This window comes from Mobula hypostoma, chromosome 5 (assembly GCF_963921235.1).
Source record: "Mobula hypostoma chromosome 5, sMobHyp1.1, whole genome shotgun sequence".
NCBI lineage: Eukaryota > Metazoa > Chordata > Chondrichthyes > Myliobatiformes > Myliobatidae > Mobula > Mobula hypostoma.
In genome coordinates, this window is record NC_086101.1 from 34,085,454 (window position 1) to 34,104,729 (window position 19,276).

The window sequence follows — 19,276 nt, forward strand, 5'->3', positions numbered from 1 at the left end:
ATGTCAAAGGCACACTGTTACAATAGTTATGGGGGATTACAATATGCAGGTATATTGGGAAAATCAGATTGGTGCTGGATCCCAAGGAAATTTGCAGAATACTTTTAAAATTGCTTTTGAGAGCAGCTTGAGGTTGAGCCCATTAGCGGATCAGTTATTCTGCATTGGGGTTTATGTAATGAACCAGTTTTGATTAGAGCTTAAGGTAAAGGAACCCTTAGGTTCAATGATCAGAATATGTGTCAAATTCACCCGGCAGTTTGAAAGGCAGAAAACAAAGCCAGATGTATCAGTATTCTAGTGGAGTAGAGGGAATTACTGAGGCATGAGAGAAGAGCTGGCCAGCATTGATTGGAAGGGGACACTGGCAAGGATGACAGCAGGACAGCAATGGCTGGAGTTTCTAAGGACAATTCAGAAGGTGAATAAGTATCTGGCTGACAAGTGAATCAAAGACAGCATGAAAAGAGAGAGCACATACTATAGCAAAGTTAATGGGAAGCCTCTAAAAAACCAAAGGTAACTAAAAAAAAAGCCATAAGGAGAGAAAAGATTAAATGTGAAGGTAAGCTAGCCAAAGTTATAGAAGAAGATACCAAAAGTTTTTTTTCAGATATATGAAGAGTTATATAGAGGCGAGAGTGGATATCAGACCACTGGAAAATGAAGGTGGAGAGGTAGTAATATCGGACAAAGAAATGGTGGACAAACTGAAGAATTTTGCATCAGTCCTCACTGTGGATGACATTAGCGGTATGCCAGAAGTTCGAGAGTGTCAAGGGACAGAAGGGAGTGTACTTGCTATTACTAAGGAGATGGTGCTTTGAAAGCTGAAAGTTCTGAAGGTATATATGTCACCTAGACCAAATGGACTACATCCAGGGTTCTGAAAGAGGTAAATGTTGGGTAGGCCTTAGTAATGATCACTAGATTCTGGAATGGATCTGGAGAACCGGGACATTGAAAATGTCACTCCATTCATTAAGAAGGGAGGGTGGCAGAAGAAAGGAAATTATAGACAAGTTAGTTAACTCAAGTAGTTGGGAAGATGTTCGAGTCCATTATTAAGGATGAGGTTTAAGGTACTTGGAGGCACTTGATAAAATAGGCCAAAGATAAATGATTTCCTTAAGGGGAAATCTTGGCCAACATATCTGGTGGAATTCTTTGAGGAAATAACAGGCAGAAAAGACAGAGTCAGTGAATGTTATTTACTTGCACTTTCAGGAGGCCTTTAACAAGGGGCCACACATGAAGCTGCAAAGCAAGAGCCAATGATATTACAGGAAATATATTAGCAACGATAGAAGATTGGCTGACTGGCAAGAAGCAAAGAGTGGGATGAAAAGGGGCCTTTTTGGGGTTACTGCCATTGACTATTGGTGTTCTGCAGGGGGTTGTTGGGATTGCATCTTTTCATGTTATATGTCAATGATTTGGGTGACAGAATTGTTGGCTTAGTGGTCAAGTTTGAAGACAATACCAAGGTAGGTGGAGGGAGAGGTGGTGTTGAAGAAGCAGGGAGTCTGTAAATGGACTTAGATTGGGAAAATGAGCAAAGAAGCAGCAGATGGAATATTGTGTAGAAAAGTGTATGGTCATGAAATAACGGCATAGACTATTCTCTAAATGGCGAGAAAATTCAAAAATCAGAGGTGCACAGAAACCTGGGAGTCCTCATGCAGGATTCCCTAAAGGTTACTTGCAGGATGAGTCTTTGGTATGGAATGCAATTGCAATGTTAACACTCATTTCAAGAGGAATAGAATATAAGAGCAAGGATAAAATGCTGAAGCTTTAAATGGCCTTGGTCAAACTGCACTTGGAATATTGTGAGCAGTTTTGGACCCATTTATCTAAGAAAAGGTGTGCTGGCATTGGAGAGGGTCCATGAGACTGTTTCCAGGAATGAAAGTGTTAACATATGATGATTGCTTTATGTATGTGCTGGAGTTTAGAAGAATGGGGGAAACTCATTGAAACCTATCAAATATTGAATGGGCTAGATAGAGTGAATGTTGGGAGCAGGTTTCCTCTAGTTGGTGAGTTGGACCAGAGGGCACAGCCTCAAGCAGAGGGATGTCCATTTAGAACAGAGACGAGGAAGGATTTCTATAGGCAGTGAATTGTGCTCCTATATCTTACAGACTTATTCTTTCCCTCCACCATCAGATTTCTAAACAGTCCATGAACCCAAAAACACACATAATCACCATCATTGTGTCATGTCTTATGGCGTAGGTGATCATAGTCTTCCGTCTGTCTTTAATCTGAGTCGTAATAAGCTCTTCAAAACTTTTGCATGTTCATCCCTAGATGCAAGTCATGATTGTCAGGCGCTGTTGACCATGGCTTTTCCTTCCATCAATTTTTCCTGTCATTGCAAGATGTTTGACCTTCTCTTTCCTCAGTACGTCCCAGAAATTCCAGCTGCTTTTCCTGATTGACGGTATCAGTTTTCTTCTTATTCCGGCTTTTCGCAATACTACATTTGTTACTCTGTCCTTCCACGATACTAACACTACCTCACTGCTTTGCTATTTTTACACTATTTTTAATATTATTGTTGAAAGTACAGCAAATTTTCTGTACTGCTGCCACAAAACGACAGATTTCAAGTGATAAATCTGATTCCGGTTGTAAGGTTGTGCTGGGGCTCAAATGATTTTGGTCCTGTCAGTGAAGAAACTGGGTCCCCATTGAGGACTGGATGTCCGCCAAGTTTGACAGTGACATTCACAGGCAATCACCTCCTCTAACACACTGTACACCAATGATAATAAGCCTAGTTCTGATTCCGGTGTTTCCAGCCCGACTGCTGCTGAAAACATTAAGAAACCAGAGCAGGAGCCCTCCCCACACCCTCTCCCATATATGTCACACACCCGTCTATCTCTGGCTTGACTCCACCTCCACTGCTCCATTGGACAGAGAATTCTCCGAGAGGAAAAAATCTTCACCTCTGCCTTAAACAGGCCACCCTTCAAACTGAAATTCTGCCCTGCACTTCTAGGTGCCACTGTGAGGGGAATCATTCTCTCCATCTGCGTCAACCCTGTCAACTACCCCAGCAGCTTCACTGCACTATCTCTTGTAAACTCTGGGAACTGCCTGCCCTTAGCGGAGTTCTTGTGACCTCCACAACCAGCTCTTAGAGCAAACAAGCAGCACTCTTCCAGCCACAGGGGAGTGCTGTTTCTGGCACTTGGCTGAGTTCTAGTGGTAGATGCATTAGGATGTATTATGTAATGATCTATCGTCTTCTTGACCTAGCACTTGGAGATCAGGACATATTTCATTCCAGAAACTGACAAACACACACAAATAGCAGGTAACCAATGCCATACTTCAGACTAGTATACTTTCATTATACAAAGCATCTTTCCATATACTTTGAAATACCATACAAGGTGTATGCTGAAGATATAGCACAGTGTTGTATATAAGTTGTAATTAAGCTGAGGCCAGTCTCTATGATTGATGTGCAGACTGGAGCTACCAACACCAATCCCAACTCATCTTTGCAGCTAATAATTCCCATAATTAAAATTGCTTGCAATTAAACCCATGTCTGTGCAGTCTGATGTGTAATGTGTAGAACGTGAGCCTTTGGCTTTTCAGCATCTTCACAACCGAACTGCTTTGCATTTCTTCTCCTCTCCCAGCTCCCAGGCAGACGCGGACAGTCGTCGGAGTACAGGAAACCAGCTCGAGACATCCGGGGCACTCAATTGGTTCGGCAGACGCTCAGGATGAAGCGAGTGCCTCTCTCGGCTAAAGTGCCGAGTCTGGCCGAGGGCAGGAGTGAGACCGCACGTCATTGTGTTTGTACAGGGCCTCGTCGAGGTCCAGGGCGTAGTTGTTGATGAGGACTTCCATACAGCCCTCGTAGAAGGCAGTGACGGGTGTAGCTGTTATGGGAACATCTGGAAATAAAACATTCAGACCTTAAGTTACCAACAAGTCATTGTGACAGCGTAGAATTCTGAGTTTATGAGATATGAGAGACAATGACTATTAGTTCAGGACTAGTGTGCAGCTCAGGACTAACAGTGTGCAGTGAAATGCTGGATGTTCAGTCAGATGGACCTCATTGACATCTCTGTTTGCACTGCTAACACACACACACAGAGTCATTAACACTTGGAAAATGGCCTGCAGCCTATGGCACTTGCCAGTGTTGTTGCTTCCTCTGGCACTGTGCCACACCCCCAAGGACTAAAGCAGTAGCTGATACCCATTCGCAGACAGGACACATCTCCAGCCATGAATCACTGAATGATTCGGAGGGAGACTGGCAGCGTCAGGGCAGGTATACCAGGGGACTAATAATGATCTCATACCTGATGATCCGTCAATGAAATGGAACAGATGTCCCATTGGATTACCAGCTATTTCCAATTGATCTCCAAGAACTACAACAGCATCACATAGTGGTGGAAGAGTAGCAACTATAGCGTGACATGCAAAATGCTGACATAGGGTTATCCCTTTTTCAGCATTAAAATATCCCTGCTGAAAGATGTACAGTGATGTGCGTTCATTGGCCACTTTATGAACTTGTACACCTGCTCATTAATGCAAATATCTAATCATGGGATAGCAACTCAATGTATAAAAGCATGCAGACATGGTCAAGAGGTTCGGCTGTTGTTCAGATCCAACACAGAAAGGGGAAGAAACATGACTTTGAATGTGGAATGATTGTTGGTGACAGGCAGGGTGATCTGAACAACTGCTGATTTTCTGGGATTTTCACGCACAACATGCTCTAGCATTTACAGAGAAAGGTGCAAGAATTTTTTGAAAAGCATCCAGTGAGCAGGAGTTCTGTGGGCAAAAATGTCCTGTTAATGAGAGAGGTCAGAGAATGGCCAGACTGGTTCAAGTCGGCAGGAAGGCAACAGTAATTCAAAATAACCACGCGTTACAACAGTGGTGTGCTGAAGAGCACCTCTGAATGCCCAACACGTCCAACCATGGACCGTAAACATACACTCAGTGGCCACTCTATTCGGTGCAGGAGGTGCTAACAAAGTTGCCACTGAGGATAGATTGAAGAGATGCACTCAGCTCTGAACAGATTAAAGGTGAGCAAAGAATTTACCTGGCACGCCACCCAGATAGGTCAGTACTGATTCCCGCATGTACCGGTCCAGGGTGCGCAGCCGCTCGCTAAGTTGCGGCTTTCTGAGAGGGCTGCTCCCGTCCATGCCCAGGGCCCCCAGGACGATACGCTCTTTAGTCACAATGACCTGGATGGATAGCTTGTCCCCGGCACACAACGGCAACTGGTCCAGTTTGTAGACAACCACGTTCTCGATCGCTAGCACGACGGACTGAGGAGACATGTGACAAGTTACAGTGGTACAGGGAAGCACGAGAGCTGTGTGGAGCAGAACTTCAACGCTGAGCCACACAGGGAGACATCATACAGCTCAGCCAACGGGACGGAGTTTAAAAACTCCCACAAGGCAGGAAGGACAGCCGGAGCCTCTGGGCATTCCAGAGCTGAGAGGTACAGCAGCCGAAGGCATGGCAGGCAGTGGGCAAGCAATAAAACCCAACGAGCTGGCAGAGGTTTCAGGCAGTAGTGAAGGGAGGGAGGGGAAAGACCATGGGAAATTTAAACAGAGGAACGTACGGGCAATGATTACAGGAACGCTGGGTGACTGAGACAGTGCAACTTAGTAATGACAGTGTTTCATATTGCTGGCCTATGTCCAGACTGTTATTTTGTTGTTTTTTTTCATTGTAGCTTTGGATTTCTTTAAGCTTCCTTATATGTTTGTACAATCATCTGTTTGTCTGCAAACTTTTAGTAACTTGCAGTACATCTGGTTCTCTATTTCTGTAGTTTCTTTGCTGAATTGTGACTCAGTCAGTACCTTCTTATCTGAACTGGTCCATACCAGTTTGCAGAATAAAGGGAGAGCATTTGTGCTCAGGTCCCTGTGTTACTTCCTTACTGACCTCGTTTGCTGGCACAGGCCGACTCCATCTGACTTGTACCACGATGAACACCGAACAAAATGTCTGTAACCATAAGGTTGTGTCTCATTCTTGTCTTCCAGCAGCAGGGGAGAGTAATCGTCACCACACAGTGCAAAGACGTACCTTTGGTAGGTTAATTAGTCATTGTAAATTGTCCTGTGATTAGGCTCCGGTTAAATCAGGGTTGCTGGGTGGTGAGGCTCAAAGGGCCTGTCCACACTGTATCTCAATAAATTAAAAAATAAAACATCATCCTCAGATCGAACGAGATCCAGACCATCTCTCTCTCTCCCTACCCACCTCTCTATCTCTCTCTCTCTCTGCCTCTAGATGGACTGTCCCCCCTCTCTCTCCCCCTCTCTTTCTACCTATAGATGGACTGTCTCTCTCTCTCTCTCTCGCTCTCTTTCTCTCTGCCTCTAGATGGACTGTTCCCCCCTCTCTCTCCCCCTCTCTTTCTACCTATAGATGGACTGTCTCTCTCTCTCTCTCTCTCTCTCTCTCTCTCGCTCTCTTTCTCTCTGCCTCTAGATAGACAGTCCCTCACGACGCTGGGTACTGAAGAGGAACACAGCCATGGGCACAGACTCTGCAGACTCTCCTGTCACCGGTGCCAGGTGCGGGGACAACTCTTAAACACAAAAGACTCTGCATAAGCTGGAATTTCAAAATAAAACACACCAAATATTGGAGAAACTCAGTAAGTCAGGCAATATCTATGGAAATGAATAAACAGTCTATGTTTTGGGCCCAAAACCCTTCATCAGGATTGGAAAGAAAGTGGGGAAGACGCCAGAGTGGGAATGTGGGGGTAGGGGAAGGGGAAGCCAGGTGGAGGGAAGGTAGGTGGGTGTGGGAGTGGACATTAACTGAGAAGCTGGGAGGTGATAGGAGGAAAAGCTAAAGGGCTGAAGAAGGAGAAAGCTGATAGGAGCAGAAAATGGACCATGGGAGAAAGAGAACGAGGGAGGTGATCGACATGTGAGGAGAAGAGAACAGACAAGAGGGGGTACAATTTTGGAATAGAAATAGAGAGAAGAGGGAGGGGAAGAATTTACCAGAAGTTAGAGAAATCATTGTTCTTGGCGTCAGGTAGGAGTATGAGGTGTTGCTCTTCCATCTTGTGTGTGGCCTCATTGTGACAGTAGTGGAGGTTAAGGACAGATATGTTGGCATGGAGATGGGCAGTGGAATTAAAATTGTTGGCCACCAGGAAATCCTGTTTGCTGCGGATGGAGAGGAAGTGCTTTTTTTCCCCATTCCACATTCTAGTTCTCCTCTCACCCCTTCTCTTCTGCTCAGCTGCTATCTCCTCTGCCTCTCCTCTTTCCCTTTCTCCATCTTCTTCAGCTCTTTACCCTTTCCAGCTGTCACTCCCCCAGCTTGTCACTCCACCCCTCTCCCACACTCGTACCTTCCCCCTCACCTGGTTCCACCTATCACCTTCTTCCCCATTCCTCTCCAGTCCCAATGAAGGGACTAGTCTCAAAATGCTGGCTCTTTATTCCTCTCCATTGATGTTGCCTGACCTGCTGGGCTCCTGCAGCGTTTTGTGAAGGGTCACCTCTGCTCCCATACCTCACACTAAAGGCAAATAAAGGCTATAAGGTACATGGCACACGGAGACCACTTGGCCCCGCGATCCTCAATGTCCAACATCAAAGTGATCCTGCTAAATCCCACCCCCTCCCCTCCAATCCATTCATTGATCGAAACTCTACTGATCCCAGCCTTGAGCACTTCCACTGACCAAGCTCTTCTGGCCCCTCATCCCAGTTCCCTCTCAAGATCCTGAAGGTTTCCATGCACTGACCTGTCAGTGGTGCCTCAGGAGAATCAGCATGGGACCACAGCACTCCAGTGTGGATGCACAGTCAAAGACCATGAGGCATAGGAGGAGAATTAGGCCCATCGAGTTGGCTCCGCCTTTCAATCATGGCTGATTTATTTTCCATCTCAACCCCATTCTCCTGCCCTCTCCCTGTAACCTTTGACGCCTTTACTAATCAACAACTTGTCAAGCTCTACTTTAAAATATACTTTAAAATCTACTTTAAAGCAGAGGCCAATTCCAGATTCGCCACTCTCTGTCTAAAGAAATACTTCCTCATCTCTGTTCTAAAGGAATGATTTATATAGGTGCTAAGCCCTCTGGTCCTAGACATCCCCCACTACTGGAAACATCATCTCCACGTCCAATCTATCTAGGCCTTTTGCCCACACACATTTATAATGCCTATCCTATTGCCAGCATTACACCTACTATATATCCTTCTATATCTTTCCTAAGTAACTGTGCAAATTTCTTTTCACTTTGTACTTGTATCTGACCGTACCACCTCCTCTAACAGTTTGTATTGAAGGCTGTTCCCTGATCGGTGCCCTGAAGGCAGGAGGGGCCTCAAACAGGTACTCAGACCATTTGAGTGTGTTCTGCTCTTGCCACTACTGTCAGGGCCTGAAGGTGTGGCTGTCCTGATCCTGCCATGCCCCTCCAAGTAGCTGCTTGGGTTTTCTGCTGTACTTTGCAGTGAATTTTGGATGTGAAATCTTGAAAGTCAAGGACAGAATTTTTACTGGAGTCTATATTAATTCGGTTTACTTGATTATTACAGTACCGATACTGCAAGTTTTCCGCAGCTATTTCATTAAATTATACTGAATGAAGAATTATTTGAGTCAAATGCATGAATACAAATGAATTCTGCATGCAGTGAAAAGTTCTACTTAACAAATGGATACAGCATTGTAATGATTAAGGCACTGGGCTAGAAGCCAAGATTAATATTGCAAATACACGAGTTCAAATCCCACCAAGGGAGACAGGGAAATTAAATTCAGTTCATTAAATATGAACTTAAACCCAGGCAATTACTGGCCCACTGGGACCTTTCCCGCTTCCGATCTGTGAGCCTGGGGGTTCTGATTTTGTGCCGAAGATCAACTAGGGATGTGTTAACTGGCTGGCCCCGCCCACATCCCTACACTTTAGCCACGGGACACCCGAGATGGGTGGAAATGTGGACTCTTCCCCATGGATCACTGCCCCTCAACAATTATTTCCTCCGCGCCTGGAGTTTCTGCCAGGAAGCTTCCCAGTCAGAGATCCAGAGAGTCTCCTACCATCTCTGCCACCTGCTCCCACCCCAGTCATGGCCCCACCTGGGAATCATTTTACAGTGACCAGAGGCTGTAACCTGAGGTGAGCTGATCTCCGCCCCATGACTGTCAAACCCTAATTAGACGGTGTCATCACTTGGGTTACCTTTGTGTCAGGATTCCAGTCCATGATGGCCAATGACAGTGGCACACTGCTTTCGTTGACCAAAGCAACCAACACCCCTGTGTCCTGAGCCGGGCGGATAGAGACAGAAATGTGCACCGCCCAGCTCCTGGTGCCCTCTCCCAGCTGGGTATCTGCAGCGTAAAAAAGAGACATCAATACCTGCAGCCCAATCTTTGCAAGCAGCAGGGTTATTAAATTACGTAGCAGAGTGAGAGTTTTGGAAGGGTTGATTCAAACTGGGAAGTAGATCAAGATCCAGGGGTCAGGTAGGGTAACAAAGAAGTGAAGGGAAAGAACCGGTTTCATTCCATTAAAATTAAAGACATTGATAAATAAATTGATGAAACCTCTGGGTCACAGGTCTCCTCTAAGGAAGAGAATGCTGAGTTGAGGTTACAATCAGATTTGCCTTGATCTCACCAAACAGCAGAGACCCAACGGCTGCCTGGCTTATTCCTAGTTCATACGTTGTGTACGTGTGTGGAACTGAGATCCTGATGTGAGAATTCAATCCCCAAAAGATCAAAGTCATCACGAGCAAAGCCCTCCCCACTATCAAGATCTTCTTCAAAAGGTAGTCCCTCACCATCCAGGACGTCTTCTGCTCATTCCTGCCCTCAGGGAGAAGGAACAGCAGCCCGAAGACCCACAATCAACATTTCAGGAACAGCTTCTTCCCTTCCGCCATCAGATTTCTGAATCGTGCATGAACCCATGAACATGACCTCACTATTCTTATTCTTTCTGTACTGTTTAATTATGTGAGTTACATTAACTCTACGTCTTTGCAATGTAATAAAATAAATTTCATGTCACCCAAGACAGTGATAATAAACCTGATGCTGGTTCAGTCTCGAGACCATGAAGAGGAGGCAGGTGTGCCTACCGTAACTCAGGAGGAACGAGGCCAGGCCATGTCCGGGGAAGTAGGAGCCCCTCTCTAGCTCAAAGAAGCACTGCATGCTTTCCTCGTGTTCGATGGCCTCCCTTATCGTGTCCTCGCTGTTCATCCACTTCCAACCTCGCAGGCAGGCGTCAAGTCTGGGGTTGATCTGGAGGACGGTAAATCAGAACCAAGTCAGTCAACGATCAAAGTCTTCCTAACTACATCCCTGCCGAATGAGCCCCTAGCTTGGTACAGGAGAGCCAAGAACCCAGAACCCAGGAGGTGCAACTACACGGGACTCGGGAAAGTCTGTCACAGCTCAGCGAGTTCCACTCTCCCCCCACCACCGACAGAACACACAACTCCTCTCTCCCCCCACCCCCAACCCCGACAGTTTACATGGTCTTCAGATACATCAATGCCCCATGTACCACAGGCACATCCCTCCCCACTGTTGGTAAATCAAGCACCATCTCAAGAAGGCAACAGCTTTTACCAAAGACCCCCACTATCCAGCCTACGCTATCCTTCCACAGCTCCTGTCCCATCGGACAAGAGGTACAGAATCAGAATTATTATGACCGGCATGTGACGTGAAATTTGTTAACTTAGCAGCAGTTCAATGCAATACATAAACCAGCAGAGAAAAAAATAGTAATAATAAATAAAACATAATAAATAAACAAGTAAATTACACATATTGAATAGATTATTAAAAAATGTGCAAAAACAGAAATACTGTATATTAAAAAAGTGAGGTAGTGTCCAAAGCTTCAAAATCCATTTAGGAATCGGATGGCAGAGGGGCAGAAGCTGTTCCTGAATCACTGAGTGTGAGCCTTCTGGCTTCTGTACCTCCTACCTGATGGTGACAGTGAGAAAAGGGCCTGCCCTGGGTGCTGGAGGTCCTTAATAATGGACGCTGCCTTTCTGAGACACCGCTCCCTGAAGATGTCCTGGGTACTTTGTAGGCTAGTACCCAAGATGGAGCTGATTTGATTTACAACCTTCTGCAGCTTCTTTCGGTCCTGTGCAGTAGCCCCTCCATACCAGACAGTGATGCAGCCTGTCAGAATGCTCTCCACAGTACAACTATAAAGGTTTTTGAGTGCATTTGTTGACATGCCAAATCTCTTCAAACTCCTAATGAAGTATAGCCGCTATCTTGCCTTCTATATAACTACATCGATATGTTGGGACCAGGTTAGATCCTCAGAGATCTTGACACCCAGGAACTTGAAGCTGCTCACTCTCTCCACTTCTGATCCCTTTATGAGGATTGGTATGTGTTATTTTGTCTTACCCTTCCTGAAGTCCACAATCAGCTCTTTTGTCTTACTGACACTGAGTGCCAGGTTGTTGCTGTGGCACCACTCCACTAGTTGGCATATCTCACTCCTGCATGCACACTCGTCACCACCTGAGATTCTACCAACAATGGTTGTATCGTCAGCAAATTTGTAGATGGTATTTGAGCTATGCCTAGCCACACAGTCATGTGTATACAGAGAGTAGGGCAGTGGGCTAAGCACACACCCCTGAGGTGCACCAGTGTTGATCATCAGCGAGGAGGATATGTTAGCACCAATCCACACAGACTGTGGTCTTCCGGTTAGAAATCAAGGATCCAATTACTAGAAGTTCCACATCAGCAGCTTCAAGGACAGCTACATCCCTTCAACCATTCAGTTCTTGAACCAACCAGCACACCCTAATCACTACCCCAGATCAGCACTAATGGACCGTGAAGCTGTGAACAATAGCTCATTATTTCTTTTCTTTTTGCACCATTTATTATTGTAAATTATAGCAATTTTGTATTTTCTCTGCACTACACTTTGCACTAAATGGACTTCTCTTGTTATAACTGTGCTTTTATGTAATTTTGTATAATTTGTTTAATTTACGTCTTTCCTGTGAACGTTGTGCCAAGGATGTGATGTTTCTGTGATACAGCCATTCACCTCTGCATACGTGTACAGTACTTGTGCCTAAGGCAGTAAGCAGTTTGGTCCTCTTATCTAAGAAAGGATGTGCTGGAATTGGAGGCGATCCTGAGGGGGTTCACAAGAATGATCCCAGGAGTGAAACAGCTAAATGTACGAGGAGTGTTTGATGTCCCTGTACTCGCTGGAGTTTAGAAAAACGAGGGAGGCCTATCAAATCCTGAAAGGCCTAGATAGTGTGGACGCAGAGAGGATGTTTCCTACAGTGGGGGAAGTCTAGGACCGGAGGACACATAGTCAGAAGGACATCTCTTTGGAACAGAGATGCTGAGGAATTTATGTAGCCAGAGTGTGTTGAATCTGGAATTTATTATCACAGACAGCTGTGGAGGCCCGCAAGAAAATGAATCTTAGGGTTCTATATGGTGACATATAGGAACTTTGATAGTAAATTAACTTTGAGGTTTTTGGGTATATTTAAAGCGGAGGTTGATAGGTTCTTGATTATCAAGGGTATCAAAGGTTACGGGGAGAAGGCAGGAGAATGGGGTTGAGAGGGATAATAAATCAGCCACAATGGAATAGCAGAGCAGACTCGATGGGCTGAAAGGCCTAATTCTGCTCCTATGTCTTATGGTACACTCGATTTTGACTTTGAGCATGCTGCTTGTAAAACTCCACCGGAGTCATGCTGCCTTCCCCAGGGGTGGCGTAGCTCTCGTGGGTGATGTGACTTGCACACAGCCTGCAAATGACACAAGCTCTGCTGCTGAGCAAGAGAGACACACCGAGCTACGTCAGCTACCTGTTTAACAAGCTGCACTCCACTAAAGAGGCCGCCGACGGTGATGTCCGTCTGGAACAGACCCAGGATCTTCTGGAACAGGCTCTGTGAGACGATAATGTTCATCACCGCTTCTCGAGCCACTTTCACAATTAAACTGTTTGTTGATTCTTCCACGGAAATCTGGAACAGAAAATACTCCTCGTTTCAGAAAGTGCTAAGTAGCACGTAGACCCCTCGAGGGGGAGGGGGAGCAACAACCACAAGTACAACTCCCCCCCCCCACCGTACCCATCAGCAATAATTTGATACAATCAACGAACGCAGCAACCCAATAAATAAAAAGCATTTCAAAACTGTCTACCACAGGCCCTCCAGCCCAACTGGTCCATGCTGACCAAGATACACATCCAACCTGCGGCCTCTGGTTCAAATCCTTCTAAACCAGGGGTTTCCAAACTTTATTATGTCATGGACCCCTCCCAGCAACCACAATGCACAGCAAGAGCCCAGAATAAGGTTTCTTGTTTCAGTGACGTTGGCCTCAGCACACTTCAGAGAAGTTCCTCACTCTTAGCTGAAATGGTGTCTGTGGGCTCATGGGTCTGAAGAAGTGCAGGGCGGGGGGAGGAGGACATTTCAGCTTGCTCTATGAGTGTGGATATTCTCTCCCACCTTATCCCCACATCCTCGGTGCTGCCAGCATCCAATGATCCATTGACCTCACCATCCACAAAACCCTCCCTGACGTCTGACAGGCTGCTCGCTGGTCCCCCCGAGAGCAGACCGCACCCCGAGCTATCAGCTTATCTAAAGGTCACACATCTATGGCAATGCCGCACTCCCCCACAGTTCTCCACTGGCAGAATCAGATTGAATTACGTGCTTAGGTCTTGGATTTGAACCGCAGCCCCTTGACTAACTGGGCAGAGTGCGGCCCACTGATTGAACGCCAGCATTTGGCTGCAGCCTGAGAAAGGGGAAGTGACCAAGTTGGAACTTACTGTGTGCCATCGGCCGTCATTCAGAAAGGGGCCTCCGCTGGTGACTCCTGAAGCTTCAATGGCACTGTAATACTGGACCTGAAGCTTCCCGTTGTGCAGAGCCAGCATGATCCACGTGTTATTCTGCCGGTGACCCGCCTGGAATATCGTGCCCTCCATGTCGAATGAGCGGAAGTCAAACTCCACCAGGAACCTGCCCATTGGAAACACAGTTCAGGGAGCTGGTGGGGCCTGACGCAGGCGTCACCGCCTGCCGGACGTAACATGGGCGCCGCCTCCCGCAGGACGTAACGCGGGTGCCGCCTCCCGCCGGGCGTAACGCGGGTGCCACCTCCCACCGGGCGTAACGCGGTCAGCACCTCCCACCGGGCGTAACACAGGTGCCACCTCCAAATGGATTCAGCTTCAGTCACATTACCTCTCAGTTCCAATTATTTCTCCCCTACCCCCCAATGGCCGCACCTCCTTCCTTGCATTGCCCCACCCTCTCAGCCAATCGCAAAGAGCCTTCACTGCTAATGATAACTAATATAGTTGTTAGCTGGTCCCCATTCCTAATAATTTTCATTTAGGTAGCACTTTTAACATCGTAAATAGTGCCAAGAATCTCCTCGGAAGTATAACCAGTCAGAAACTGATGACCTGGATCTTAACAAGGCCAACAACTTTAGCCAAAGTGGAGGATTACAGGAGTCAAGAGGGGCAGACTTTGTGAATGGAATTCCAGAGCCCAGGGGCCAGGAAGCCAAAGGCGTAGCAATAGTGAAGCCGAAAAGAAAAAGATATTGAAGCCAAGGGTATTGGTGGCAAACTACATATTGGAAACATACATGAAACTTGGGAGCTGGAGAAGCTACAATCATAGAGAGGGGAGGGACCACAAAGGAACTTGAAAACACTTCAGTATTTTTTACATCAATTTATTGTCCAATCTAGAGTGGTCAGCTAGCCCACACCACGAGTTAGGATACAAGCTTTGGATGAAGTGAGCTGATATTGCCTCAAAGACACTGCCTGGGTTTGAGAGTACGAGCTTGGGTTGGCACCTCTTGAGCATCAAGAGGCTTAGGGGTGACCTGAGAAAGGTTTATAAAGTTATGAGAGGCACAAGCAGAATAGTTGCATCAAGTACTAGAGGGTACAGGATTGAGATGGCGGGGGGGGGGATGTTTTTTTATATATACATGCAGGAAGTGGTGGGTGCCAGAGAAAATGGTGCAAGCAGATACAATGCAGGCATTTAGACAGGTACACGAATATGCAGGGACTGAGGGAACCAGACCATGTGCAGGCAGGCAGATTTAGTTTAATTTGATATGGTGGTTTACACAGGTAAGTTGGGGCATAGGGCCTGTTCCTCTGCTGTACCGATCAAGACTAAAAACGACCTTGTTTGTTGGCTGAAAGTATCAAGAGGCATGGAGATAAGATGAAGATTTAGAGCCTACCGATATAGGGCAGGCTCAAGGGGCCGAAAGGCCTCCAGCTTCTGTGTACAACTTTTGGTCGAACAAACATTTTGAGCAGCCTAATGACTTGGAAAGGGGGAAGTGTTAAAAGCTGCAGTCAAATCCTCTGGACTCCAGCCAGGTGGATTTGGGCCCAGGGCAACAATCTCATGTAACTGCAGATGTGAGGAGTGCCAGGCACTGTGGTCGGACCTCATTAGTGTTCTCTGGCGCCGGGTCCCGTCAGTGCAGCCAGAAGTCCATGTTCCCACTCCTCGTGCCAACAGGCCTCACTCGGGGGTGGCGGGGGAAGACGGATCTCGTTACCATATCTAAAGGCTCCTTCAACAAGCTCGTCTCCAGGAATTGAGCAACTTGTTGACAATTTTTTGAGAAAGGTTAAGTTCAAAGCTTGCACAACCGGGTTTGTGAAACTGCAATGAGGGACACACTACTTCAGTGAAGGGAGTTTCAGGGCGACTCTCCCTGAGGAAGAGGGGGTGATGTGATTTCCCAATCGTAGGATGTGCCTTCACAACACCAACTGCCTTTAGCAATGTAGTCAGCTTCCCAGGGGTGTTATTCAATATTTACATCAGCTCTTGGGGAGGCGAGGGAAAGACCGTTCAAACAGGCTGTTTTTAAGGAACTTCTCAGAGGACAAAAAACAGAAGAGGCAGGGAATTTTAAGGAAGGAATTCCACAACATGGCCAGAGGCAGCTAAAGTCACAGCCCTGGTGATGAAGCAATTTAGATCAGATTAGATATGGCGGAATACAGAAATCCAAGGGATTATAGACTTGACTCCCAATGTTGTTCAGTGTTCTTTGTGTTTACAGAGGGATGTAAAGTTCCCCCTAACAGCCCTGTAATATTTAATGATATCACAGCTGATGTGTATCCAACTCCAATCTCCCCACAGTGCTGTCATAACCTTTAAAGTCCCCACCCATCCCAAAGTGCATCAACCTCTAACCCCTGACCTCAGGGGGAGGGGCTGAGAGTTCCAGATTCCCACTACAATGTGTGTGTCGGGGGGGGGGAGTGAAAGCCCCCCTGGACAGGGTCAGGGTCAGCTCAGGGGTTGGATGGTGTGCCCTCGCCTCGGCTGAGCACAGTCTCACCTTGTCTGCTGCTTCCTTTTGAAGTTAAATTGCAACACAGGAATCCCTTGGAAAAACCTGCCCAGGTACAGGGACCCCTCATTCTTCACAGTGTTCAGCGACACACAAGGCAAAATGTTCTGGAATCAGAGACAACATGAAAGCTTGCTTCAGCTGGAAAGCCTTACGAAGTTCACAGTGTAGCACGCAGGGCAGACGAAGATGAGGTCGTGGGTCAGACCCTGATCCAGGTAACAAAGATCCACTCCCATCAGTGGGTGACTCAGTGCAGATTTACACTGAGGAGGGAAGGAGGCAATGGATGCAGAATCCAACTTTACAGAGGGAACCGGAGAGACTCGAGGGGCAATAACTTGGGGGAAAGAGCAGGGACTGAATGGGGGGGCTGGCATGGACTCAGAAGGGCTGAATAGCCTTTTACTGCACCACAACAGACCTGAGCTGTGTACGTACATCTACTGATGCTTCTGGACACATATTCAGTGATGTTCCTGGAATCATCAGGTGTTTCAGGTCTTCCAACATCATACAACCTCCTCCAGGTGACCCAGCCAGGACCGATCAGACTCCAGCTTGTGTCCAGATGGCTAGCTACTTATGACTCCATGGCTCCCCTCTTTTGAGCCACAGCCATCTTGATGTTATGAACCACATACTGATGATTTAAATTCATTAAGTTAAATAAAATGGGAATAGAAAGTTAGTCAGTGACCGTGCCTGTAAACATTCGGATCATTTTAAAATGTCACCTGTCTGACTGGTATTGGCTGTGGAGGGGAACCTGCCAGGTTTGCCTGTCTGGACGATGCGTCACTTCAGACCACAGCAATCTGACTGCCCTCTGAAAGGGCCCAGTAAGCAGTTAGGAATGAGTAATCAATGCTACATTAGACTTAACAACAGCTTCTTTCGCAGTCCTGAAGAAGGATGTCAGCCCGAAACGTCGACTGTTTATTCATTTCCAGAGACACTGCCCGACCTGCTGAATTTTCCCAGCATTTTGTGCGTGTGTGCTGCTTTGGATTTCCAGCCTCTGCAGACTTCAGTGTGTTTATGATTTACTGTTCTATCCCACTGTTCTCAGACTCTTGATGGACTTTATAAGGTGGACTCTCGGCCTCACAATCTACTTCGTTATGATCTTGCACTTTATCATTTACCTGCTCCGCGCCTGCTTTTACACGTTAATCTGCATCGTTACTGTTTTACCCTATTCTAGCTCAGTGCTCTGTGTAATGATCAGATCTGTCTGTATGAACAGACTTTTCATTGTATCTTGGTACATGTGCGAATAATAAACCAATTCCAACAACAGTCACATACCATGCAGGGAAAAAAACTTCAAAGAGTGAAATCGGGTGTCATTTGAGAAACCATCGCAGAGTGCGGCTATTACTAGAGCAGGTAACTCCAGCTGCTGAATCTGTGAATCAGGTTTGACAATAGATTTAACATCTGTCACCTTCTACAGGAACACCTCTCACAAAGAGGGGGTCAATGGTCTCACACTTGTCCAACTCCCTTCCCTGTTTCCTTATGACCTTTGACCTCACTGGTACATGCATGCCCAAGCTACAGCCTGACGTACTTAACCTCACAATGGAAAGTCCATGGGTGTCAGCAGGTGAGTTACACCCACAGGATGGGGTGGGGGGGGGGGTCCCGGTAAGGCTGCTGAAGGAAGGGAGGTACTGGTACACGTTCCCTGCAGGCGGCCATTGCTGGCACTTCTGTAGCACAAATACTACACGACGTCTACGTCTTGCTGCACGCAGGCATGGACTGCTCGATTTTCAGAGGGGATTCAGTACACTTACTGATTATTCAATACAGGACCTTACAGCACAGTACAGGCCCTTCGGCCCACAATGTTGTCCTGACCTTATACAGTAACCCACTCCAAGATCAATCTTCAGGGCCAACAACCCTGACTGGTTAAAAAGAAATGTTACGGAAACAGCAATGAAGAATCCTATATCGGTAAAGATGGAGACCTCCATTGCTGCCCTAAAAACTACCCAGTGTAACAGGCAGTAACTAGGATCAATTTAACCTCTCTCTCCTGCATACCCCTCTATTTTTCCTATCATCCACTGACCTATCTAAGAGCTTCTTAAATGCCCCTAATACATCTGCCCCTACCACCACCCAGGCAGTACATTATACACACACACACACACACACACCACACTCTGTAAAGAATTTACCTCTGACATTCACCCTAGAACATTCCTCCTATCACCTTAAAATTATGCCCCCTTGCATTAGCCATTTCTACCTTCTGAGAAAAAGTCTCTGCCTGTCCACTTAATCTATAATCTATGCCTCTTATCACCAAGTCACCTTTCATCCTCCGTCGCTCCAAGGAGAAAAGCCCTTGCTCAACCTATCCTGATAGGACGTGCCCCCTAGTCCGGGCAGCGTCCTGGTAAATCTCCTCTGATTGACTCTGCAAGTCGTGGACCTCATGGTCATTTCCCCTAGCACCACCTACGAGACAGGACAACTTACCACACAGTTCTGCAAGTCCGCAGCCAGCTTTAAATTCGCCTTTCCGTCACAGTGGCAGGAATAACTGCCAGGCGTGTTCACGCATCCCCCTGAACAGATGTGGTCTTCACATTCATCTATATCTGAGCGGGATTCAGGTGATGGAAGAAAGCTTACATGGTTAAAAGGCACCACAACCAGCTCCGGAACTTCTCAACTAAAGGCAGACTTAATCGCTTCATCCATTCACTCTCTGTGGACTTCTCACACAATGCAATACGTTGCTTTTGAATGAGGTCACTTGGGAATGGTT

At 46.6% G+C, this 19,276-nt stretch overlaps 1 protein-coding gene across 1 annotated transcript in view; it reads right to left on the reverse strand.

Annotated features, from left to right (window-relative positions):
* Nucleotides 1-3,317: 3,317 nt before the first annotated feature.
* LOC134346182 (growth arrest-specific protein 6-like) overlaps nucleotides 3,318-19,276 on the reverse strand; it is a 51,223-nt gene continuing 35,264 nt past the window's right edge. The window contains exons 8-15 of the mRNA XM_063047501.1: nucleotides 18,985-19,106; nucleotides 16,474-16,592; nucleotides 13,901-14,093; nucleotides 12,918-13,079; nucleotides 10,167-10,332; nucleotides 9,260-9,411; nucleotides 5,108-5,339; nucleotides 3,318-3,926 (exon numbers count right to left, since the gene is read on the reverse strand). Coding sequence (XP_062903571.1) covers nucleotides 3,775-3,926; nucleotides 5,108-5,339; nucleotides 9,260-9,411; nucleotides 10,167-10,332; nucleotides 12,918-13,079; nucleotides 13,901-14,093; nucleotides 16,474-16,592; nucleotides 18,985-19,106 — 1,298 coding nt within the window. The 3' untranslated portion in view covers nucleotides 3,318-3,774. The remainder of the gene's footprint in view (nucleotides 3,927-5,107; nucleotides 5,340-9,259; nucleotides 9,412-10,166; nucleotides 10,333-12,917; nucleotides 13,080-13,900; nucleotides 14,094-16,473; nucleotides 16,593-18,984; nucleotides 19,107-19,276) is intronic.